General features: G+C 40.4%; 3 protein-coding genes and 1 pseudogene across 4 annotated transcripts; 2 read left to right on the top strand and 2 right to left on the bottom strand.

Annotated features, from left to right (window-relative positions):
* Nucleotides 1–4,355: 4,355 nt before the first annotated feature.
* LOC115748077 (BTB/POZ domain-containing protein At3g56230-like) lies at nucleotides 4,356–6,401 on the bottom strand. Its single transcript, XM_030684473.2, has 3 exons — nucleotides 6,011–6,401; nucleotides 5,204–5,380; nucleotides 4,356–5,060 (listed from the first exon to the last, which is right to left on the bottom strand). The coding sequence occupies exons 1-3, from the start codon at nucleotides 6,215–6,217 to the stop codon at nucleotides 4,605–4,607; spliced, it is 840 nt and encodes a 279-aa protein (XP_030540333.1). The 5' UTR covers nucleotides 6,218–6,401; the 3' UTR covers nucleotides 4,356–4,604.
* A 2,220-nt stretch (nucleotides 6,402–8,621) lies between these two features.
* On the top strand, nucleotides 8,622–11,181 carry LOC115748182. The gene is made up of 4 exons (XM_030684631.2): nucleotides 8,622–8,939; nucleotides 9,287–9,422; nucleotides 10,143–10,209; nucleotides 10,642–11,181. Exons 1-4 carry the CDS (start codon nucleotides 8,669–8,671, stop codon nucleotides 10,783–10,785), a joined length of 618 nt encoding a protein of 205 aa, XP_030540491.1. The 5' UTR covers nucleotides 8,622–8,668; the 3' UTR covers nucleotides 10,786–11,181.
* LOC115748215 (peroxidase 4-like) lies at nucleotides 9,016–15,151 on the top strand. Of its 2 annotated transcripts, XM_048284435.1 has the most exons (7): nucleotides 9,016–9,023; nucleotides 12,439–12,443; nucleotides 12,985–13,213; nucleotides 13,884–14,075; nucleotides 14,187–14,352; nucleotides 14,483–14,988; nucleotides 15,022–15,151. In XM_048284435.1, the coding sequence occupies exons 3-6, from the start codon at nucleotides 12,992–12,994 to the stop codon at nucleotides 14,872–14,874; spliced, it is 972 nt and encodes a 323-aa protein (XP_048140392.1). In that variant the 5' UTR covers nucleotides 9,016–9,023; nucleotides 12,439–12,443; nucleotides 12,985–12,991; the 3' UTR covers nucleotides 14,875–14,988; nucleotides 15,022–15,151. The 2 variants fall into 2 exon arrangements, with proteins under 2 accessions (XP_048140392.1, XP_030540529.2); XM_030684669.2 differs by lacking the exons at nucleotides 9,016–9,023; nucleotides 12,439–12,443 and having other exon boundaries at nucleotides 12,953–13,213.
* A 905-nt stretch (nucleotides 15,152–16,056) lies between these two features.
* Nucleotides 16,057–23,142, bottom strand: LOC125316343 (annotated as a pseudogene).
* Between the last annotated feature and the right edge of the window lie 2,453 nt (nucleotides 23,143–25,595).

Below are 25,595 nucleotides of genomic sequence, written 5' to 3'. Positions count from 1 at the left end.
TCTCTCAACTATAATGAGAGACTATTGTGGTTTTGCTTTCTCCTTTTCTTCCAATCCCAAATTCAAGTTCAGCCACGAATTGGAAATCAGGCGGATTTCGATTGTGATGTACTGTTGAGTGTTTTGGGACCTTGTCATGATCCGCTATGGCACCAATTACCCTTCTCTTTTAGGAGAAACAAAATACATGCTCCGCTTGATGTTTCGGTGGTTCATGTTTACTTAGCATTTAGATAGGTGTTTTTTTACTTCCTTTCGATCTTGTTTGTCCTCGGTGCGATAGGAATCTAGAGAACATAATGTAATATCTGCTCTTTTCTTGCCTGTATTCCAACTTTATATTCAAACATCAAATCAAGCAAAGAAAACCCTACGTACGCGAATGGTCCATATGGAGATTTCAAGATAAGATTTGGACCACTATTATTTGGTATGAAGAATACGTGCATCACTTGGTCTCTGGACTTGAAAGATACCATATATATTTGGCATGAAAGTATATATCGTAGAAGTATCTACCTCCCACAATTATTTTGAACTTCAACCTCATTTGGAAGATTCGAACACTGATGTCTGTAATCTAGGTAGAGAAAATCGGAGATCTCGGTCATTTTATTTCATGTTATCTAATGAGCAACAAAACCAGCATGGTGGCTGCACCATCTGGTCCATTTACAATATAAACAAAACTCTGGCCAAGGAAAAAAAATAAAGTGTTGGGATTTAATCTAACAAGGACCCTAATTTCAGAGTCTTTTGATCCTTCTGTTCACTGTTGTTGACAAAAAAAAAAAAAAAAAAAAACAGATATGCTCCATCGAGTTCCCAATAAAAATGGCCAATTTTGACTAAGTTGTTTGCATCGAGCACGCATCGACGTACGAGAATCAATTATGACCTTCCCATTGGGGCCCTAATGTTCTTCCTCGAATCTTTCGTTGATAGGTAAAAGCGAGCTCCCCGGCCTCTCCCTCATGGTTGCGATCTCTCCTTCGCGAGCTGTTCTCCCTTTATCTCTACAGCCGTTGGGAGCGAAATTCGACACCGCATGAGACCTCCCTCGCGCCCGCCTGACCTCCAACAGACTTGTCCCTAAAAAATTTCAAGCTACCGCCCGATGTTTGTTACGGGCAATCCAGCCCGTCCTCACACGCGTTACATGTGTGACAGGCAGCTGGCCGAGGCCGAGAGCTTTGGGTTGAGCTGATTGTGGTTTGGGCATCGCTAATTTGGACCTCAATTTTGTCATTTGTCCACCTCACTCCTCGGGCTTACGAAGACGAATTGCCAGTTGGACCCGCACGTGTGTGTGTGTATATATATTCTAAAAATTGCAGACATTAAATTAGAATTGAACAATTAGTTATGATAAAACTTTTGTTGATTGCCTGATTGCCATTGAAATCTAATCGTCCAAATTTTTTAGGGTTAATAGCGGAAATTGGATTTCTACCGACCAAAGTATCTTGACCCTCCATTAGGTCCGTGATCCTTATAATTTTTTTTTTTTTAAAGTTGAACAGCATTTTTCAAATAATTGGATCATGACCTTTCCCTTGGTACAAAAATCAAATGAACGGAAGGTTAAACAGAAACGTTATAAACGGTCAAGATTCGGCCAAATTTGGGGAAATTTATATATGTATATATGTGCATGTACGGAACTTTTCCATTAAATCTTCCATACATTCGATTTTTCTACCAATGGGAAGGCCGTGATTCAATTGTTTAAATAAATGCAGTTCGATTTCTTTAAAAAAAATTTTAAAATCACGGATTTTAAATAATTGGACAAATGGAGGGTCAAGATATTTTATTCAGTAAAAATTCAATTGCCTCTATTAACCATAAATAATTTTGATGATTAGTCAAGTTGCTCGAATTTCACATGATTTTGTCCCATTAACATGTCGAAGAGAAGAGAGCGACTTGCTAGCTGAAGACAAGAACTGACAGCTTATTAATATCATAATCCTCCATTCGGTCCCACTCTGGAAAATTCGTGATCTCCACACGTTTTTTTTTTATCGAACTGCAATTTTGAAACATTCAGGTCATGAGCTTCTCGTAGATACAAAAATCGAATCAATGAAAGGTCGGACGTAAAAGTTATGTCCGTCAAAGTTTGGTCAAATTTAATTAAAAACATATATAAATATTATTTTTAGGATTTTTCCTATTTATATGCTATGAAATACTTGACCTCGTGAGATTTAAAGCTTCCAATCATACTATGCAAAGGCCAAATTTAATTAAAAACATAATAGTGTTGTCATGAGCTGCCCATAAATACAAAAATCGAGTTAATGGAAGGTTGGACATAAAAGTTATGTCCCGTCAAAGTTCGGCCAAGTGTAGTTAAAAACAGACACAAATATTATTATTATTTTTTAGGACTTTTCCTATTTATATGCTATGTGACCTGGAAATCAACAGTACAGTCCCCATGATCTTAGCCTGACTGCTTCTTCTGCTCAGTGAAACCTTCTCCATCCTTTATAGACAATAAAAACAATCAACAATTGGATGGGAAGATATGAATTCTCAACACAAGCTCCATCTTTAGCCTTTAGGCAATTGAGGGTGCGCATGAAATCACTTCTGATTTCTGATTTCTCTGCCGTAAGCCCATATGGTAGAGAAATGTGTTTGATAAAAACCCGATCGAAGTAGAAATCCGTTTGGTAAAAAAATTAACTTCTGATAGAATTTTTCACTTATGGCAAGATTTTCTACTTCTGACAAGATTTTCGGCCAATTTTGAGAAGTAAAAAATTTTAACTTCTCGGCTCTAGAATCACTTCTTGGACCTCACCCGCCTTCGTCGGTCACCGCCCACCCACCGCCGATTGCCGCCGCCGACCGTCGCCGTCGCAGGCCGCCGCCGGCCGCCGCTACCGCCCACTACCACCACCGGCTGCCGCCACCGCCCACTACCACCGCCGCCACCCACCGCCGTCGCCGCCGCTACCCACCGTCGCCCACCACCACCGCGACCTCCACCGCCGTCGGGACAGCCGGCCGCCCACCACCGCCCAACCGGCTGGCTACCCACCGTCGCCGGCCACCGACCACCTCCGCCGCGGCCGCCGGCCACCGACCGCCGCCGTAGCCGTCGCCACCAACCATCGCCGCCGCCGCCGACCGCCATTGCCGCCAACCACCACCGCCGCCGTCGACCATCGTCGCCGAAAATTTTGTTAATAATGTTTCAAAAATAGAAATTTTCAACCGTTACTAAACGAATTTTTCCGATCAGAAGTCAATCCGGAATAGAAGTAGAAAAATCAACTTCTACTTTTGAGGAGAAGTAGAGAAATCAATTTCTGATCACAAGTTGATTTCCTGGACAGAAGTGATTTCATGCGCACCCTGAGCTGTTTTGCACAACTATTAACACTTTGTCCAACAAGTCAGTTACAACGTAAACTACATTAGAAGAGAATGAACAAACAACCATTGACACTTGCCACATGCCTTAGTCGTCCAAATTCGATGGTTGACCAGATTTTAATCAGGATTTGCAAAAATGGAGCCAGTTAAAAGCATAAGCTTGGGGAAAGACAAAATGAGCAAAGTCATGAGATCACAAAATCGGGAGAATCATGACGAACGACCAGAACACAGATCAATTTACAAGGAAAAATATTGGGATGGGAAAATGTCATTCGATGAACCAAAGACAAGGAGTATTGATAGAGAAGTTTTGTTTCGGGACCGGAAAAGGATGGCAAATATGAAAGTGAGAGCTGAATCCAGAGTTGGAGAACTCATGCTAATCTCGGCATAGCCCAAAATCTGCGAAAAACCCCTGCTCTCCCATTAAAAAGAGGATAAGAAAAAAAATCGGAGCAAAAGACTAATGAGAGACAACAAAAAAGCAGAACAATCGCACAGGCACGCAATAAAATTAGCCAAATCTCCACCATGATACATGATCTTCTTCTCGTTTCTCCACTTTGTATATATACAATGGTAGCTCATCCCTCTCAAGTTCGCCGCTTTGAACAGTGTGGTCACGCCCACAGTGATGCTATCCATGGGGATCACAGCTGAAAATGGAACCGCCTCCCCTGTGACATAAGTCACTCCCTCCCATCTCTCTCACAGGCACACAATCGCACAGGAGCAACAGAGGTTTCAGCTCCATTTGTTTCTGGGATTCCAAGGTTTCGTCAGAGCAGAAGAACCGGAGCTTTGTACTCTTTCATGGTGATGGGGAATGACGATGGATTGTTGGACAAAGCAAGAATGTTATTTGACAATACAATCATATCTTACTGTGACACTAAACGGCCTTGACTTGCCGCCCCTAAACATGTTTGAATAGAAAGAAACAAGAATGTTTGTTAATTTGTGCGGTTTCCTAAATTCAATGAACAAACTTCTCTTGATTTAATTGTGGAGTTTAACTTGCTTGATTTTCCGAAGGTCTTTCCATTAGCACACTCCGTTATGCTATGTGCCTGTTAACATGGGGCGATCTTCATGTTTTACACGCGCAATTCACTCTATGTGCGAATAAATCACTGTACAAAATCACAGAAAGATTAGCATATGGACAAATACAATTCCATCCAACTAGATTTGATTCAACAATGATCTCAAGTTCTCCTCCTATCCCTTGCATCAATCAAAGATGCCCTCGTGATCTGTACACTCAAATGCGGGTTCTTGGAGCAAAAGGCCTCGTACTTCGCTGAGAAAGCTATGTCATCGATGTTCTTGACAACGAAGCCCAAAGCGATGTCCTTCAACTTCTGGTGGGAGCAAACGTCCAAGATCTCCAGGATGACAAGCGCGTTGGAAGCGTTCAGGTTCTCGAGCATGCGCCGTTGGCAAGACTCTTGCAGGTACGGGATCTCGTACTTGTGGCTCGCGAGCATCAACGAGTAGATGTGCTTGTCCATCTTTTCGGGGGCGAGGCTACCTCTGTAGAGGAACTCCAGGAGCGATTCAAGCTCTTCGTGGGTCAGCTCGGGGATGGTCACGGTGTCGCTCGGCGAGGACTTGCACGAGTCCGAGTCCAGCATGTTCTTGAAGATTTGTGATCTAGCTGCCTATAAGTAGAACAATACTATTTGTCAAGCATTGAAAACCCCCTAAGTTTGGCAAGAATTACAGTTGAGAACTCAAGACCACATCTTTGAAAATTGCAGAACACTTCACACATGTTTGCTTCTTTGAGAGAGAGAGAGTCTACCAAGATGGCTCTATGAGCAGAAATTGGAGGACCATTGGAAGGCTTAATCTTGAGGTCAGTGTGAATTTGTTCTTGGAAAGCAGAAACGAGAGAGCCGGCCAAGAAAGAGATCTTCTGGGAGAGTTCATCCTCCACCTTCTTTGTGCGCTTCATCCATTCAATAAGATCTGCTAGTCCCTGTTGATTTAGATCATCAAGTTAGAGTTCGTTTCAGAAACAGAGTACTAAATCGCAATTTCTTATGGCAGATGTTGTTATTGATGGAAGGGCATCAAAATCTCAACTTGATGAATGGACGGGCTATGAATAAATTTGACGCCTGCCTAGTTCGGCAGCTCCAGGGAGGCTCAAACAAAACGTTAGGCTTAATCCCATTAGGATATGCACAGGGCCTGACTATTGGGCATGTACTTTTGGAACTAACTCCAAACCGAATTGACCCTTTTTTCCGCTGAACTTCGACATGTGATTGAAATGGTATTCGTGGAAAAAAATTAATTTCTTTGGGTTGAAAAAGACGTTCTATTCATTAAAATATAACTAAGTAGCGATATTTGAACCCATGAAAGAGACTTCATAACAAAACAAGTCTCATGGAGCTTGCGGAAAGACAGAGGAAGTTTAAGCCTGGGGGCAATTATCATCCTGACAGGAAAATAACTGAGCTATAACTGTGGATGAATTATAGCTTTCTTAAATAGAGTTTAATCAGTGAATCGCTGCAGACGCAACATGATCAAGACAAGAGGGCCAAGCTATTTGCCGCATAATTTGAAGCTGTTAGAAACGGAGCAGAAAAGAACTTGCCTTGCTTTTGGTGGTGGGAGAGACCATAGACTTGGGATTGCGGTGGTTGCTCTCCAATCCGGCCGTCTCCGCTTCATGATCATCGCCGCCTTCGAAAGAGCCCATCAAGCTAAACGCGGTCTTGATCCCTTCCGAGCAACTCCCGCAGATTGTGTTCCTCGGCGGCCTTATGATCACCGGGTATGAGCTGCATATTGAGCAGTCCATCTCCTCCTCCTATCTCTTTCGTCTTCCACAATCTGATCAGAAGCCAAGAGACTTACAGAAGGTCCGCCCCGAAAACCAGGCCGGAGAGATTAGCAGAGAGAACCGGGTTCTCGTTCACTGTTTGATTGGAGCTCGCATCTTGTCCCTTCTCTTCCCGGATCCTCATATATGTCATTTGCTTTGACGAAGCTTCTGTTGCTTGCCAATCGTGGCAAGGCGGCATATTTCTGGGTTCACGGGAATTGACCGTCCTGCCCTTGAGGGTTTCTTCCTCATTGGGTTTCTCCCTCATTCTTTCATATTAGTATTGCTAAACTAGTAATCATTCTCGCTTTTTTTTTTTTTTTAACAAAAGATCGGCTCGGACAAAATTTATATATTAACTTCTGAAAGAAATAGGGCTTTAAATAGAATTATTCGGCTCCCTATTTATCTTTTTTTTTTTTTGGTCGAAAACTGAGGTTTACGAAAAGTTTTAAACATGATATATAATTCTTGGTGGGGGGACAAAAGTGTCAAAACAAAGGTGATTCGGAAAAAGATATGGTAAGATGGTTGGTCTCATGTCTTTTTGAGTGTGTCCTAAACAAGGGGCTTTATGAACATGAGTTCGTTATGAAAAGAATTAGAAAGGTAGGGATAGAGAACGACTTTCCAACCTCATCTCCAGCGAGTATAAGCAAATTCAATATATTGCAAAAAGCAGTTTAGAAGAAGGCCAGTCTGTCCCTAACTACGCCGTTTTGGGACCCTCTCTCCTACCAAAGGGAATCTCAAACGGTGACAAGTGTGTGCAGGACGCAGCAATATATGCCCTTGCCCCATTCCCTATTATAATCTTTGGGAAAATTGTCCAAAAAATTTCTAAACTTTATTGCACTTTGCCAAATCAGTCTAAATCTTTTAATTGTGCCAATTGAGTCATGAATCTTTTTATGTTTTGTCAATTGAGTCAATACGGCCAATTTTGGCCGAAAATCGCTGTCATGGACGCCTCTTGTCTTACATGGCACCGCCGGTGTTGATGTTGACAATTTTTAATAATTTTTTAATATTTTTTTTGCACTTTATTAAATTTTTTTTTTTTTTTTTTGCTTTTGTCTTCCCTTTTTCCTCTAGCTAGTCGCCGACCCTCGCCGGCCTCTAGCGAAGGTTGTCCCCATCGGCCACCGGTGAGGCTCAACCTTGCCCAACCATGGTGAGGCCCACATTGCCGAGCCTCGCCTCTTGCCAGTCATCGACCATCGTTGAGGTTTGGCTAACGGTTAGAGAAAGAAGAGAAGAAAAAAAATTAAAGAAAAGAAAAAGGAAAAAAGTTACAAAAAAAATTCAAAAAAAGATATTTAAATATCATTCAAGATTGTCCATCTCAGCATTAGTCGCGCCACGAAAGACAAAGCAATTTCGGGTCAAAATTGGCAGAGTAGACTTAATTGGCAAAACGTGAAAATGTTTAGAGCTCAATTGGAACAGTTAAAAGATCTAGGACTGAATTTGTAAAAATGTGATAGGTTTAAATTTTTTCGAACAATTTTATCTATAATCTTTATTTGGTAGATACTAGATACAGAAGACCGTAAAGAGAAGCTTTTTTCTGGAAGAGACGGTGTGAATATTCCTCGTGCGTTGGACAGTCGGAGGCCATGAAGAAAAAGTCGAGCCCGAGAGTCAGATTCATGTATTCATCAAAGCGAAGTGATGTCGTGTTGGAGTTGGCGATGTGCCTCCAACTATCAGGAAGAATCAGGGAAGAGATGCTAACTCGAGTCTCACATGCGAAGGAGACCGGGAATAAGCTTGAGATGCCTCGACGATGTCATTTTCTTTTGAAGTTCTCGTCTTAGACGGGGCATTCCTATCCATCCAAATCAATCATTACGTGTCAAGTATTGTAAATCTTATCACTTTCTTTTCCGAAATGAGATGGGCATTCACCGATTGATTTGAATGGGTGCAATTGAAGTCCTTCGAAATACCCACATGAAAATTAATCTCGTGTTAATGGGGCTCTAGGGTTTCGGAAAAAGAGAAGTTAGAATAGAAGCCAAAGGTAGTTACCGTGCAATAGACTTACTTTGGCCAAAAAATATGACTTCTGACTCACTATTCACGCCTCATAACAAAATTCCCAAGAAAAAATGTTGCATTTTCTTTCAAGCTATATATATATATATATATATATATATTAGAGGTTTTCTTGTTGATATCTACAAGAAGGTTTATTTTGAAGTTGAATCGTAAAATTACTCACGATGGGCCACGAGCTGGTTAACAGCCCACAAGTTTCGACCCGAACAAATAAGCCCATGACCCGACGGGTCACGTGACGTCAGGACTCGGAAACCGAATTTTGCCGCGAAAGGAAGAGCGCTCGAGGCAGCTTCTCCCACACGCACTTCGCATTCCCATCTCTCTCTCTCTCTCTCTCTCTCTAGGCAGCAAGCTACAACAATGGAAGTTCAGAAAACGAGCCGGATGAGCAGAAGAAGGAAGCCTCTGTTCGATCGGACCAACATTCTCGACAAGTCCTCCTCGCGGTCTCCTCCTTCGTCGTCCTCTTCCCTCCCCAAGCCTCGATCGAAGCTCGTATCCTCCAACTTCCTGCGTCGCCCCCGCATCGGCCACGGAGGGAGCAGCGGTATTGCTGGAAACTCTAGCTACGGTTCACCTGCTCTGGCTTCCGCATTCTCCCGGCCGCAATCGGGATCTTCTTCTGTTGTCGGTAGTTTCTCTGCTCTCTTCGAGGTGCATGTGATTTGATTCGATTTTTGCTTGGTGATTAGACTGTTAATCATATTCTTCACCAGTGTCTTTTGCTATTGATTGGTTTGGGTGGTTTCTTTTTGCTTGGATTAGACAAATCGCACTCTCTGATTGTGGAATGTTACTGGGCAATCGCTGCGATAATGCTTTCCTGTGCCGGGGCTTGGTCCGTTATGCTTTAATTTCCTAATGTTAGCGCACAATATCTTTTGTTGTTCCCATTGTGAGTCAATACCAAATTCCAGCCTTAATGAACATTCCTCTTGTATTTGCTGGTTCTTCAACAACCTTTTGTTATTTCACTAGGATATGGTGTTAGCGAGGTGGGCCAGCCTCGTAATGTTTACTGTCGAAGACAGACGGAAGCTAAAACGAAGTGTGGAGTGAAGGCGCTTCAGTTGCCCCCAAGCAGCTCTTCAGTTGAAAGGATCGAAAGTATTGGGTAGATCCTCTGGTCTTACATTTGTGACGTGCATGCCTACTGGAATGTTGTTTCCATTCTCTCTGCAATCAAGTTGGTAGGTTAATCGAAACGCATTGCCGAATATTGTGGGTTTTGCAGGTTTGGTTCGGTGTGTTATTTGCTTGATTTATCCGAATAACTGGGATGATAGTTCCTTGTCCTGTTAAGTGTTTAGAAAATAAGGTTTTCATAGATAAAATACCGTAAGAAAAAAAGTAAAGTGATTGCAGACTCGATCTTGGAGGAGATTAGACTATTTTACTACGCGAACAATCTGTGTCTTCTGACTATGCCTTCTGACGACTTCCGTGTCGCGACATTGATGACATTGCTAGACTTTCTTTGCTCTTCTTGTCTCTGGGTTTCAGTCTGAAGGGTGGAATTTTGTAGAGACCAATTCTTGACATAGTGATTTATCCTCAAAAGTTATTCTGAGTGCCCTTACAAGTACAGCTAGTAGGAGCATAGCACATTGCATGCGGTAGTAAATATAGAAAGTTTATGCTTTATAGGAGCTATTACATAAATGAAGAAGTTCATCATGTTGTCCCTTCTGTTGCCATTTACACATCTGACAGAAATTTTATCTTGAGGCGGTCAATCAGTGAGGTGCCTTGAGTTCAAGTATACTTTATTATGATGAGCTTTCCTGTTCTGATTTCCCCTTAATGTTGTTATTTGTTCTCACTTTGCATACAGGAAAAAGTTTGACAAAATTAGAGATGGTGATGGTATCTCCAAGTCAGGTGTTACACCTAGTAAAAGGGTAGGTGTGAATGTTTCTGCAACAATTTCACTGTGTTTCTGAGTTGTATTTTGCTCTAGCAAATGTCCTCACTTGTTGTTAACTACCCTGCCTCTTGTACGTGTTAAATTGGCATCCAGTAGATCTATTTGAAAACGAAAATAAGCCAAACTGAGAGGCTTATTTGGAAGACCTGCACATGCATTGTTGCTGTAGCTTAAGCTTCAAGTTTGATGAATATAAAATGGATCCATTGTGGTCAACAGATAGCACATGCACTCACTTTGCACGCTTTTATTGATTGGTTTTCTTTGCATCCTTCGGTACCGCATTTTCTTTTCCCAAAAGTTCGATTCCTTCTCTCCTGATTTACTACCTTGCACATCTCCATGTTTATGAGGTTTGGGTTCTTGTATTCCCGCTGGCTATCATCTGTACCAACATTTATTGCAGAAGCAGCATCCAAGGCTGCGTCAACGAGATAAGCCAAACAATTCTCTGAAAGATTTTATCAGGCAGCAGCAATTGTATTTTGCAGAGATTGACGCATTTGAGCTTTCAGAGGAGGAGGTAGCAGCAGCGGAGGCGTCTGAGTAAGTTTTTGAGAAGGAGTACTTTAGGATAGTCATTTATACTCTTCCCCACACCAACTAGCCATTAGTCACAGTAACCAACCATATCTATGCAGTTAAGACGTGCAATGGCATATTAGACATCCTTTCATTAGATATATCCTCAAGGACTGTAGCAATTGTCCAATATACACGATTGGCCTGTAGTTAATTCACTCCCAAAAGTGTAGATTATTTTTACCAGAGAAGCAGAATTGGAAGCCGCTCTTTAGACTTATGAATATTCCAAGTTAAGCTCCTGCAGTGTCTAGCAAGCTGAAACCTGCCGACAGATTAACAAAGTTGCCATTCATTTCATGCCAACTTACTAAGAACTATTCATTTGTCTCTATACATATGAGCCATGTAATCCTCTGCGCTACGCAAGAAGAGCTATTAGATCATGCATGTCGTATGTAGTTTTTCCATTGAAAACCGACACTGTCTTCTTGCTTCTTCTGGCTTTGGTGAAATCAGGCACTTTGAGATCCTCTACTAATGTCTATGGGGATATGAACAGGGTGGTTCTTCCTGGGCTTTTGAAGCCTGAAAACCTACTTTCAATGCTTAAATGCTAAATTTCTCATCCAGGTTCTTTGATGACGATTCAACAAACAGCATAAACGTGGCCGATCACATTGAGTTCCTATAGTCTCAGTCAGGATACACCTTCAAATAGTGTGTGCCTTGAGCTCAACTCCAATCGTAAGGACGCATCAACATGTTGCCAAATTTACTGACAAACAGATCTGTTGGTGTTGAAAACCAATTTGCATAGCGTTGTCACTGCAAGCTGCCGTGGCAAAGATCATTCCCTCTGTCAATGAACTCAAAATACAGAGACCAAAGGGAACCATAAACATGAACATAGAAAAAAGTTGGTTCAAGTTTGTACCTAAAAGCCTACCGTGGATGACATTTCAACAGAAAGAGATTTTCATTGACCTGACATTTCAACGGAAATGGGTTTTAACTAGCGTAGGCTTTGTTATATGTAGCTCGATATCGACAGTTATTGAAAAACTAGACGCCTGGTAGCTTAATGAAATCTTCTTCCGGTCTAAGGGGTCCGCATAATGCCTATCAATCATATCCACACCAACACACACCGGCAAAGAAAAGAAAACTTAGGGACGCGTTGTTATTACATAGTTTGAATTTTGGTCATCAACCTGTCATTGTTCACATTCAGGAGTCAGAGATAGGAGGACATCAATGGACACCCCATAAGATACGCACGAACTTCATATTTCCTTCTCTGTCTCTCTTTTTTCCCTTCTGGACTCGTTTTTTCCCGGTTGGGTTGTCAGCCACAGATCAAAGGCAAATCTTGGCCTTGTCTGCGGGGAACTAATGACATTATCACCGTCGATCCTTGAGAAGAGCCATCTCAATCTCATAAAAAGTGGCGAAATTGTCGGGGCCTAATGGCATCGAGAAAAGGATAATGTCAAGATCAAAGTAGCTATTTGAATAAGCTCATCATTAGCTAGTGTATGGGTCTTATTGGTCTAAACATCATTAACGGGGTCTTGTTAGTAAAAAAGCTCTTAATACCCGTTTACAAACGCTTCTTAACACAATGATGATCATCTAGAATTCCTCAATTAATGGGGTCCACTTATATATATATATATAGTCACCCTGGTTTTTGTCCTCCACGGAACGAGATGGAGATAGAACCGGTACTTCTTGATGAGGAGAAGTCAAGTTTGCCTTTCTGTTCCCGGGACAATCTCGCGAACATGTTTGTGTCTGTTAAGCTCTAGCTTTATGTTTTACCATACGAGAGGGAGGGATACACATCGCTTGATGCGTACCTTTGCCGGTCATCTTTGACATTTCACCCACCAAGCCCGAGCCACACCTTTTGACAAATCCGGCTCCCCCCCATCTCAAAAGTCTTCCCCAACGTTTAAATCTAAATCGGTCCCCTTTTGTCAAACAAAACCGCTTCTCAACACACCTTTCAATTCATGTCTTTGGCTTCTCATTTCTTCTTCTTCCGACCTTTTTCTAACACTTTCAGAAGCCACCAACGATGGCCATGCACTCACAAGACGGTCTACGTGTTAGGTGACCTGCCGGCCCCATTCCACATTTAGAGTCTCCACTATATAAACCCCGATGAGCACACACCCTCTTCCACGCCAAAATCGGTCAGTTCTCTAGCTACTCTTGTCATATCACCCATGGCATTTTCATCACCATGTTCTGTGGCCGTCTTGACTCTGTCCTGCCTCTTGCTCCTCCTCGTGGGGAGCTCCAATGCTCAGCTTTCCACTGATTTTTACTCCAAAACGTGCCCCAACGTCTTCACCACGGTCAAATCCCAAGTGCAATCGGCCATCAACAACGAGGCCCGAATGGGCGCCTCTCTCCTCCGCCTCTTCTTCCACGATTGCTTTGTCAATGTAAATCAACCATGGTCATTCTTCTTAATTGCTTTTCCTTTCAAAAAAACTTTACTAAGTCTCCGTTCTTTAATTCTCCTTTTTTTTTATAAATGCATCCAATCGATCCATTACGTTGCCCAAGTGTTTCGGACGTCCATTGATTAGTTCTCGGGTATTAAGCGTCATCGCTATTGTACAACTTTTAGATGAAGTTTTATGAACCACGTTGCATAAAGAAAGCGGGTTTAAGTTACCGCAAGCGGTAGTATTAAGTCTTGGTCTGGTTTACCGTTCCCTCTTTCATGTCCTAGTCAGGTAAGATGTATTTGCTTCGATCTTTAGCTTTCATGGTTCGAATGAAGTCGCGTGCATGTCTCTTTAGGGAAGTTTGTTCGCGGCACTAGAAACGACTGCGTTTATTTGGAAATCAGGCGCTTTTCTGATAAGCCTAGCTAATGTCATTTCTATATGATCAATGCAAACTACTCATCAGTTCAGATTTTTCCTATCATGATGGTGGTAGATCCACACCAGGTTTGGTACAAGTATACTATCTGATTGATCAACTAACCGAATTGGCCATCTTTTAGATTAATTGACTTTTAATGTTGACTTATCTTTCTTCCCATTCTCTTCACAAGTACCATTTTGAAATTCATTTTCCACCCTCTTGCGGCCATTGCCACAGGGCTGCGACGGATCGATTCTTCTCGATGACACGTCCACCTTCACCGGAGAAAAGAACGCTGCTCCAAACCGAAACTCAGCCAGAGGATTCGATGTCGTAGACAACATCAAGTCCGCTGTGGAGAAAGTGTGCCCCGGCGTTGTTTCCTGTGCCGACTTGTTGGCCATCACTGCTCGAGACTCCGTCGTCATCGTAAGCCCTTCCATCTCTCCAATAATCACTACGATAAACCACTACTAATCACGAATTTTCCATAGCTAATGTCTGTTCTAGAATCTAACAGAGATTGTGTTAAATTTGCAGCTTGGAGGGCCAAGCTGGAATGTTAAACTTGGGAGGAGAGATGCAAGAACCGCAAGCCAAGCAGCTGCTAACAATAACATTCCTCCTCCTACGTCAAACCTCAACAACCTTGTCTCTTTCTTCCAAAGGGTTGGCCTCTCCTCTAGAGACATGGTGGCTTTATCTGGTATGGACACGCATAAACACAATCCCCGATCGGCGTGATTGTCGGGAGAACAATCATAAAGGAAACAGTTTCTTTACTTTGATTCTTCTTGTGAAAAAAAGATACTAAACCACCAATTCCATAAAAACAGGTTCTCATACAATAGGACAAGCAAGGTGCACAAACTTCAGAGCCAGGATCTACAATGAGACCAACCTGGACTCTTCCTTGGCCCAGACAAGGCAGAGCAACTGCCCGAGGACAGCTGGTTCGGGAGACAACAACCTAGCCCCTCTCGACTTGCAGACTCCTACCGCGTTCGACAACAATTACTACAAGAACCTGCTCCAGAACAAGGGCTTGCTCCACTCGGACCAGCAGCTCTTCAACGGCGGTTCCACCGACTCGCTCGTGAGGACTTACGGCAGCAGCCCGAACACCTTCAGCTCCGACTTTGCCGCGGGCATGATCAAGATGGGGGACATCAAGCCCCTCACCGGATCAAATGGTGAAATCAGGAAGAATTGTAGGAAGATCAACTAAGACTTCAATTTTCTTCATCTTCTGGGAATAAAATTTGTTTCTTGCTTATGGTCTAGTGTAGTATTAGCGAATGCATTTGGAGATTTCTGGTTTGGGGGTATCATGGACTTTGAAGTGACCATGCAATTTTTTTTTTTTTTGGGTCGGAGTGACCATGCAAGTTAAGAGAGTAAGTTTTCAGTTTCTCATTTTTCAGTTGTACTGAGCAACCGAGCAAGATTGGTTTTCCATGTTGTAAGAGCTTGAACGATGCAAGATGTACTAAATTATACTCACACGTCTCCTCTTAAATAAAAGGCCCGAGGAAGAAGGAAAGAAAAAAAAAAAAAAAATTACAAAGAATTATTAAAATATTATTAAAATTTGTTCACAATAGCACCGATTGCACCACATCAGCATTTTAGGGCCAAAATTTACTAGATGGACTGAACTGGCACAAATGCAAAAAATTTATGACTCAATTGACAAAAAGAAAATTTATAACTTTTTTGGTAATCCTCGCAAGTTTAGGTCCTGTTTATTCCGCTTCATAGGTGCTTGACTTGGGTTAGCTATGGCGATATGGGATTGTACTCAAATAATAATAAACATATGAAAGAGGGAGTTTGAAGATTCGAATTCACTACCTCATATGCCGATATCATAAAGTAAAATAAAAAAGAAACAACAGATTGGCTCCCTCGACGACTCCATCGTTAACGTACTCTTTTATGAACTCCACATTATGCGCCCTCATGGCCCGCCACTTCAAGTTTGGTTGTCCGTAATTAATCGTCGTTTTCACGGATAAAACTAATGGTAATCAATTAGCATATGCAAACCTCTACTTATCCTCTAGTTAGTCAGCATCCGAGACTCTGAGTCCTCTAAAATTGTTCTTCCTTTTGGGAGTCTCGAACGTATTTTCGATGACGCGATGACTTTTAACAACTTGGTATGAAGTGAGTAACTAGTAAGGTTCTGTTTTCTTCAAGTTTCACGTTTCATCACATGACTGCAGAATTGAAAAGCGCATAAAGGAGGACTGATAAGTCTAAATAAGAAAACAAAACACAAGAGGAAAAATATGAAGGAGAATGAAACTGAAATGTGCTAGCAATAGCTGTCTCAAGCTAAGCGAACGGATATTCATGCTTACCCAAGAGAGCAAATAAAGAGAAGTCCTTCTATGGTACTAGAAACTTAACAAAAGTATAGGAGATATATGCTCCCACCAGGAACATCAATGGATGCTATTTTTGGGAAGGCGGGCTTGGCCATGAGAGCATGGAAGAGGAGGAGGAGGAGGAGAAGGAGGGCGAGCTTGGATGGAGATGAGGTGGAGTTGATGGCGGCGCTAAGGTTGGTGCGTCCGTGGAAGCAGCAGTGTTAGGCCGAGGCAGGCCGTCATTGGGAAGAGGGACAATGTCCGCTTGATCCCCGTACTTTGATATTTGCACTCTTATCGCATCGAGCTCAACCAGCGCACTATGAATTTTGCGTTGCAAAGCACAGATTGTTGGATATATTGTTAATATAATCCAAATAATATGTTCACATACAAGCCCAATAGGTGAAAGCATGGTTATTTGGGTCTATATGGATTGGAGCTCAATAGCTTGCATATTAACTTTAGGGTTTTCCTAAGTTGGAGGTAACACTGTCGAGCATTCCAAACTTGATGTCTCTTGGTGTAATACTTCAAGCAACCCAAACGCTTTCCATTCTCAAAACCTATAACCTCCAACAATCTTGAAGTATTAGATTCATGTGTCGGATTTGAGAGAGTAAGGTGTCTACTTGAAGATCTCATCAAGACGAACTCGCAGGTATTTTTTTTCTTTTGATTTGACGGAGAGATTGGCCGGGATTTGAGTTTGAAGATTCAAAAAACCCAGAAGTTATAGCCAATTTTAGAGGGTGAAACCACTTGGGTACTGTTCTACTCGTTGATACGAACATTTTGAGTGGTTAATCGCGTCGAACGGAGGTCGGACGGCGGAGATACGACAACCGGAAGTTTCACCGTCGCACGCGATTTTCCGACGATTTTCGGGTATTTTTCAACCAGTTTCCAGGGAGTTTTCGGCGACAAGGGCAGTCCATCTTAAGGTTTTTGGACGCTCTGAATTCATTTTTGGGGTATGTTTTGCCAAATTCCACTTCTACAGAGCAGTTTGACCAAGATTAGGGACTTTATTTGACTTTGTGAGCTCCGAGGACTCCAAGGTGCACTCTTTCTAACTTTTGCTCTAATTAAAATGGCAAAACATAGCTCCTATGATATTATAAAGCTGCAATCATTTGATGTTATTGAATTTCATGGTTGGAAATTGCATGTGCAATTTGGCATGAAAGAGCGTGAAATATTCTACATTGTATTGAGTGATTTTGCATCTACCACTGAAAATGTGGATGAATATCAATGGAACAAAGATGAAAATCTTTGTAGAGATTATTTGTTGACCTCTATAAATCCTCGTCTAGCTATGACTTATAGTGAGTACAAGACGGCGAAAGAGATATGGAATCACTTGAACGCTCAGCTTCAAAAACAAGAGGGGCTATCTAAGACTCTCCAAGTGGAGAAGTTCTTTGACTTTAAATTCAATATGAATTCGAGTATTACCTCTCGATTAATTGAACTTGAGAACATGAGGAACAAGCTCAAAGAGGATAACTCTGATATGTCCGATAATCTCTTTATCGATCTTGTGTTGAGTAAGCTACTTCTTGAATGGAGTTCTTTCAAGACCGAAATGCATAGATTGAAGGAACAGATGAGACTGGATGAATTAAAGAGGTATATTCATATTGAGGATCAAAACTTTTCTAAGAAAAGTTTGGAACAAGTAGGACAACAAAAGTCAGTTGCCAACTTAGTTTCACACTCCAATAAACCTCAGAAAAAGTTCAAGTCACCAAAAGGTGAATCCTCTTCATAGTTAGAGACCAAAAAGACTATCTCCAAAAAGAAGAAGAAGGGGAAGTGCCATAATTGTGAAAAGTGGGGTCATTGGGCAGCAGAGTGTAAGCTACCAAAGAAGCCAAAGAATGACACACCACAAAATAAGGCTAATATGCTAATTAGTGAATCCGAGCCTCAAGCCTTCATTGGAATGATGAAGAATGGAAAGACCGGTGTCTCTTCTAAGTGGTGGTTGGATAGTAGCGCTATTTATCGTGCTACAAATGACAAAAACTTACTCACCGAGGTCACAGAAGTGAAAGACACCGTGGAAAATTGCAATGGTGGTGAGGCAGAGGTGACTCATGCTGGAACCGAAAATTTGGTGCTTTCTTTAGGTAAATTACTAACTCTGAAACATATTAGAGTAGTACATTTACTTAAAAAGAATTTGATATCTATGAGTTTACTTGATAAAATTGGTATGTCCTTTTCAACTATGAATGGTAGAGTAACTTTATCCATTAACTCATGTTATTTTGGTTGTGCATTCATGGTTAATGGCATGTATAGGTTGAGATTAGATATTGATAACATAAACCATGTGAGTTCTACTTTGATTGATCCAAAGTTGTTGCACAATAGACTTGGACATGTGAACTACAGGAAAATGCAACATCTAGCTAAAACTCACAACATTCCATTGTATACTTCTATTCAATTCGACAAATGTGAAGTGTGTGCACAGGCTAAGATTACTAGAAAACCTTTTAAGTCGGTTTCTAAAAACACACAACTTCTTGAGCTAATACATTATGACATTTGTGACTTCAGAAATTACGTTACTAGAGGTGGTCGGAAGTATCTAATAACATTCATAGACGATTTTTCTAGATATTATCATGTCTATTTGTTGAAATCGAAAGATGAGGCTTTTGAAAAGTTTAAGATTTTTAAGTCTAGAATAGAAAATCAACTCAACTTGAAAATTAAGAGGTTTAGAAGTGATAGAGGAGGAGAATATACAATGACAGGGTTCAAGGAATTTTGTGCTTCGGAGGGCATAATACTTGAAACCATTGCTTCTTACTCACCCCAATCAAATGGTGTTGCCGAGCGTAAGAATAGAACATTAACTAAAATGTTAACTTTTATGTTACTTACAGCTGGCATGCCTTCCTCCTACGGGGGAGAAGCAGTTCTAACTGCTAATAACATCATAAATAGGTTGCCGCACTTTAAGTTGTCTATGACACCTTATGAGATATGGCATAAGTATCCTTGTAGATATGATACTCTTAAGACTTGGAGTTGTGTTGCTTATGTAAGAATACAAGATCCCGAGAGACCTAAGGTGGGACCTAGAACCATTACTGGTATATATCTAGGTAGTGCGGAAGATAGTGTTGCAGATAGGTTTTTAGATCTATCTACTAACACAGTGATAGAATCTAGAGATGCAGAATTCTTTGAGAATAAGTTTCTCAGAGATCATGGCTTGAATGTTTCTGGATCTACGGATATGATTTCAGAATCTCCCGTAGAATCTGAAGCAGGCCCTTCCGACACTAATCCCACACACCGGGCCGTTGAACCGATTTCGGTTAGAATATCTACAAGAGAGAGAGTTCCCAAAAGTTTTGGTGAGGACTTTGTTACTTACCATTTAGAGGATGATCCATTCTCCTATCGGGAAGCAATGAGATCTAGGGAATCCCTACTATGGGCAGAAGCCATAGATGATGAAATGAGCTCTCTCTTGCATAACCACACTTGGCGGCTAGTCAATTTGCCAAAAGGGGCTAAGGCTATAGGTCGTAAGTAGGTATTGAAGAAGAAACTAAATAGTAATGGATCAATAGCCAGATACAAAGCACATTTAGTAGCTAAAGGCTATAAACAACAGAGTGGAATAGACTATTTTGATGTCTATTCACCTGTGTGTCATCTATCAACTATAAGAATTTTTTTTGTTTTGGCATCTATTGAACACTTTGTAGTGCATCAAATGGATGTAAAGACAGCTTTCCTAAATGGAGAGTTAAATGAGGAAATTTACATGGAACAACCGGAATGGTATGTCATGAAAGGTCTTGAGGACAAAGTTTGTAAATTGAACAAATCCTTGTATGGTCTTAAACAAGCACTTAAGATATGGCATCTTAAATTTGACAAAGTGGTAAAGAGTTATGGCTTTCAATCTAGTTATTCGGATAAATGCCTTTACCATCGTTCTATGTCAAATAAAATAGTCATCATTTGCTTGTATGTTAATGACATGTTAATTCTTGGCTCCGATCATTTTGTAGTGAGTGACGTGAAAGCTACTTTAGCCAAAGAATTTGACATGAAAGATCTTGGTATTGCTAATACTATTCTTGGTATGAAAGTGAGCTATGAAAGGCAAATCATCTCCCTTAGCCAAACTCATTATATTGAGCAGCTACTTTCTACCTGGGGATATAGTGAGTGTAAACCGAGTGAGACACTATGTGATTATAATAAAAGACTGAGTCTTAATGAAGGGACCAGCGTGGATCAATTAAAGTATTCGAAACCGATTGATAGTCTCATGTATGCTATGAGTTGCACTAGACTCGACATAGCCTTTACAGTTGGCATGTTGAGTCATTTCACTAGTAATCCTAGTAAAGAGCATTGGGATGCCCTCGGTAGGCTGATGGGATACCTTAAAGGTACTAAAGATTATGCTCTATGTTACTCTGATTTTCCTCCAACCGTGGATGGATATTCTGATGCCTCGTGGTGCTCAAAAATTGGTAATAGTAAGTCCACAAGTGGATATATATTTACTTTGGGTGGAGCTGCTATTACTTGGAAATCCAAAAGATATACTTGTATTGCATTGTCGTCTATGGAATCAGAACTTTTTGCTTTAGCCTTAGCCGGCGAAGAGGCAGAGTGGATAAAGAATCTGATTACGGATATTCCTTTGACTTGGCTAAAGATTAATTCTTTAAGCTTATTCCGTGATAATCAAGCAGTTGTCTAAGTCATCAAGAATGCTCTCTTTAATTCAAAGAGAAGACATGTGAGATTGAGACATGCGTTGTTGAATTATCCGAGAGAACAAGGAGTTATCACCTTGATCGATGTGCGATCGAAGGATAACATGGCCGATGCTCTCACAAAGGGTATGCCTAAAGATCGATTATTCAAAACGAGTGGGGAAATGGGGTTAAAGACTGTGTAGACAAGTCTTAATTACCATTTACTTGCCATCTAATTGTGTATTTTGAATTATCGAATCTTCCTTTGTTGGCTAAAATGATAAGCACAGTCTATATGTTTCATCGATGTTCATAGTTGCTGACTAATTTGAAAAGGGTGAGTTGTCTCATTCCAAACTTGATGAAGATGACTTTAACCTAATTCAAAAGTTCTACATGAGAAGCTTGTGTCATTCCAAACCCGATGATACAATCCAACTAGGTTGGACTATCCTTTTTGGTTAAATGATCTCATTCCAAACTTGATGCTAGATTATTTGACTTTAAGGAATCAGTAATTGTGACATTCCAAATTGAAACGTAGAAATAATTGTTTGCATAAGAAGCCTGTTAGTCTTGTTCTTAATTGAAACTTGATACTACATGACAAGGTTATTGTAAGTGACCCGATTGTTGGTCATGTTCTTTGAAACTAAACAATGGTTATTCTCTTACAAATAAACTTAAGTTGATGGCTCTTTGTAAATCAAATTGTTTAGGCATTGTTCATAATTTATGAAACTGGTTTGATGCTTATGAACATGATATTATAATACTTTATGACATTAATATATGTTCTTCTCTGCTTGATGTTATGATGCTAAGTTCTTTTAGTAGAACTAGTCACTTTTAGTAGATTATTCAAATGATTGAATTCGTGATAATATGAAATTCATATTTGACATTCTACGGGAGATAGCAGAGATGGAGGAGAGCTTAATGAGTGGGATCATGACCAGGATGACCTGCTTGATGAATGAATATATCATTTAGAGTGTGTGGGAACTTGACAGTTCATCCGCTATTACCCATTTTGATAGAGTCCATTTACTTGAGACTTACATTTTGCTATCTCTATTTTGTGAACATTATTATGCTCGTATCTTGTATTTGTGAGGCCTTTGATTATTTTGACTAGCCTACTTATACTTGACTATTGTGCATATTTTGGTTGTGAACTAATTTCGAGATTTATTTTTGGATGTTGGGATTTGGATGAGTTTAGACTGAATCTAAAACTCTTAATATTTATTTTGATATGCTGATCTCGAAACAAATCCATGATAATGATGATTCACTTATTTGGATTGCAAATGATGATTGAGTTTAATATTTTACTATTAAAACTCTTTGTCCGATTCAAGTTGATTGTCTTGGACTGAATGTGGATGATTCATATTTGTTTGAACATTACACTGACCACCGTATTGAATTGTGTTGTATGGTGAACGTAGGAGGAGATTGTTGGATATATTGTTAATATAATTCAAATAATATGTTCACATACAAGCTCAATAGGTGAAAGCATGGTTATTTGGGTCCATATGGATTGGAGCCCAATAGCTTGCATATTAACTCTAGAGTTTTCCTAAGTTGGAGGTAACACTGTCGAGCATTCTAAACTCGATGTCTCTTGGTGTAATACTTCAAGCAACCAAAACGCTCTCCATTCTCAAAACCCATAACCTCCAACACAAATCACGCTAATGCTTCCATGAACATGATCTCTTTCCCTCAAACTTGCTTCATAAACAAGGTTGTTCGCAGCTTCAGCTATGTGGCTCTCTGGTACCTCCCGAAATGCACTCCTACCATTGTACAAGCATTCAGAAACATCGTAAACTCGAGTTAATCATTGGCACGAAAAAATTCTCCCTTTGTTTAGGGTTTGGTTTCAAGCATCGGACTCAATTTCATAGGGGTCATGCTCGATGTGCTTCTCCCACGAGCCATAAAGCCATTAGTTTAAATGATGTGGATTGTATGACATCAGTTCAACATATATGTTTATATTTTACTTCGAATGCACGAAAGAAATTGTGCTCTCCAAAACCATGACTCGGTGTTGACACATGCATCAATATCGGTACATGTCATCACATTGCACATCGAATCATATATAGGAGTAAACCCTAGGTCTTACGTAGAAAATAAGAGGAAGATAACATACAATGGGAAATAGGATTTACCATGAGGATCTTGGAGAAGTTGCTAGCACCATAAACTGCATGAACTAATTTGAACTTGTGGGTTTCTTGAGGTGAGAAATATGGCGAAAGGGGGCAATTTTGGTCACACCTCCTCTTCAAGACCTTGCAAGCTGCACATGGCGGGGTTGTGTTTGAGCTTCCACTTCCATTGTTGCCCATGTTTTTTCTACTATAGTACTTGTCCCACCGTGAAGGAGAAGAAACAAGTAATCCGAGATTATTATTATTGTTGTTGTTGTCTCTCTCCCCCACTGTATTCTCATTAAAGTTTCTTAATCTAGATAAACAACGTTAACCATGTTCTCAACTTCTAGTGGCTATCTAACCACTAGAGATAAGGATTTGGGTTTTCAAGTTTTTTTTTTTTTTTCGTGTAATTGTGAGTATATATCAAAGTAAATCTTCTTGAGATGCATCGTTGTGACGCTTGTATATCTCAATGGTTGATTTCAAATTTTATATCAAGGATTGGGCTAACATCGATAAAAGCGGAAGAGAGTAAGCAAGTCTTCCCCTCTTCGAATTTTCAAAAATTGGGATAAGCCAATTACTATTTTCATGAATGATTCAATCGTAAGTAGCCCTATTCTCCAAGTGGATTTGTACCACAGAAGAGATGATCTCTATCTAGGCTTGAGAGGTCGCGTATATATTCAATATTCTCTATTCTCTAACAATTTTTTCAATTAAAAGTTATAACATTCAAGTGAGCGTAGTACAGAAGTTATGGTACTTGTGGTGTACTTGTGCTCTTTTATCCTTTTCCAATCCATCCGTCTTTTCCTTTCTTTTTTTCTTTTCCATATCAGTTTTTTCATCACCGTCACTTCCAGTGGTGCCTTTATAACAAGTTTTCCCGTCGTAACACCCTGTTTTCGTCTATCTCTACTTTAGCACCTCTGTAATTTTATGCACGATATCATCTTTAAAGTCTCTGTTAATAGATTGAAACACTCGTTGCCTTCTCTTAAATCTCCAAATCAAATTGTAAGCGGTAGGCGAATTCATGAAAACATCGCCATTAATGCTCGTGAGGTTCTCCACCATTTGAAAATCAAGAAGACAGGTTCTCGCTAGTTACGTGTACTCGAAATTGATATGAGCAAAGCTTATAGTATGGTGGAATGAGATTACTTAGAAGAGGTTCTCGGGAGATAAAGATTTTGTCGTGTTTAAATTCGTAAGCTATGGCATTTGTTATAAATGGCAAGGAAACTAGCATTGTTCATCTTTCTAGAGGCATAAGGGAGGACAATCCTTTATACCTTTATCACTACGTTCTTATATCCGATTCTTTGCCACGTTTGCATAACAATCAGCAGAGATTGTGAGCTTTAAACATCAGGTTTAAGAGACGTGCGTTGTATTTTCATACTTTTTCGATGCACGAAAGGGTGCTAGGGCCTCATGGAGGTGGTCTAGCATGGTGGAAGGGAAAGAAACACCGAAGGAACATGCTTTATGGCAGGTGGTCATTGGTGAAGACATCAAGGTATGGAAAGACAAATGGAATCCAGGGGTGGTCGGTAACAAATTGATAAGATGGGACAATGCAGAGGTTGATGAAGAGATGAGGATCAAGTCTTTGATTGACCAAGATACTAGGAATTGGAATTTGACTTCTATCGAAGAGACGATAAGCGTTGCTGAGAAGAGAACCATTCTGGACATCCAATTGCCTTCGTTTGGAGAAGAAGATAGACTAGCTTGGCCTGCTGAGAAGAGTGAGAAAACAACTGTTAAGTCTGCTTATCAGGTGATCATGTCGATTGAGGAAAACCATTACAATGGAGGACCTTTGAGCTCACACATAGTCGATAAATCAAGCTAGAAGCTTACTTGGAACATTGGTTGCCCACCCAAAATGAAGCACCTCCTCTGGAAGATGTGTGCTGCGGTTGTGGTCGATAATGTTAACCTGTTAAAGAGTGAAGTTTGGTGCTGAATGCTATTTCTTGCTAACTTTGTGAGTGAACCGATTGCGTTTGGTTCTCTGTTTGGGTACGATGTTTAGCGGAGGCAAATATCTACCTTTTGAATCGACCGGAGAATTCATACCTCCAAAAGGGGCGAGAAATGATCTCAACAATGGTGGTGGACTTGGAAAATGAGATTTTCTAGCTGTATTTAAGTTGGAAAGTCATGTTCTTCAGGAGGTAGTTCCAAGGACTTGTTGACACCTGATTTTTAATCGGTTTTTCTTTAGAAAAATTTTCAAAAATCCATAAAAATTCATAAAATTGAAAAATCAATTTTGGAAGCCTTGGCCAAGCTTAAGGATCCATTTTTGAACAAAAAATATTTTTTGGTATTTTTCACAATTTTTGATATTTTTGGTATATTAGAAAAATACCCAAAAAGTTACAAAAAATAGTATTTTTGGCCTAAAAAATATGGGAAAACATCCAATATTTTTATTTTAATTCCCTCTTCATTTTGGCCATTGAAAAATTGGAAAATTCAACTTGGGGTCACATGAGTCTTCACAAATGTGGACCTAAATTGAGCCAAAAAAATCATTTGAGGTCTTTCTATTATTTTTCTTACTTTGAGTCAGTTATGACATTTGATTCTTACACCTTTAATTGCATTTTAGTCCAATCAATTTCAATT

Source organism: Rhodamnia argentea, chromosome 8, assembly GCF_020921035.1.
Source record: "Rhodamnia argentea isolate NSW1041297 chromosome 8, ASM2092103v1, whole genome shotgun sequence".
Lineage (NCBI taxonomy): Eukaryota > Viridiplantae > Streptophyta > Magnoliopsida > Myrtales > Myrtaceae > Rhodamnia > Rhodamnia argentea.
This window is presented reverse-complemented; position numbering and strand designations above follow the sequence as displayed.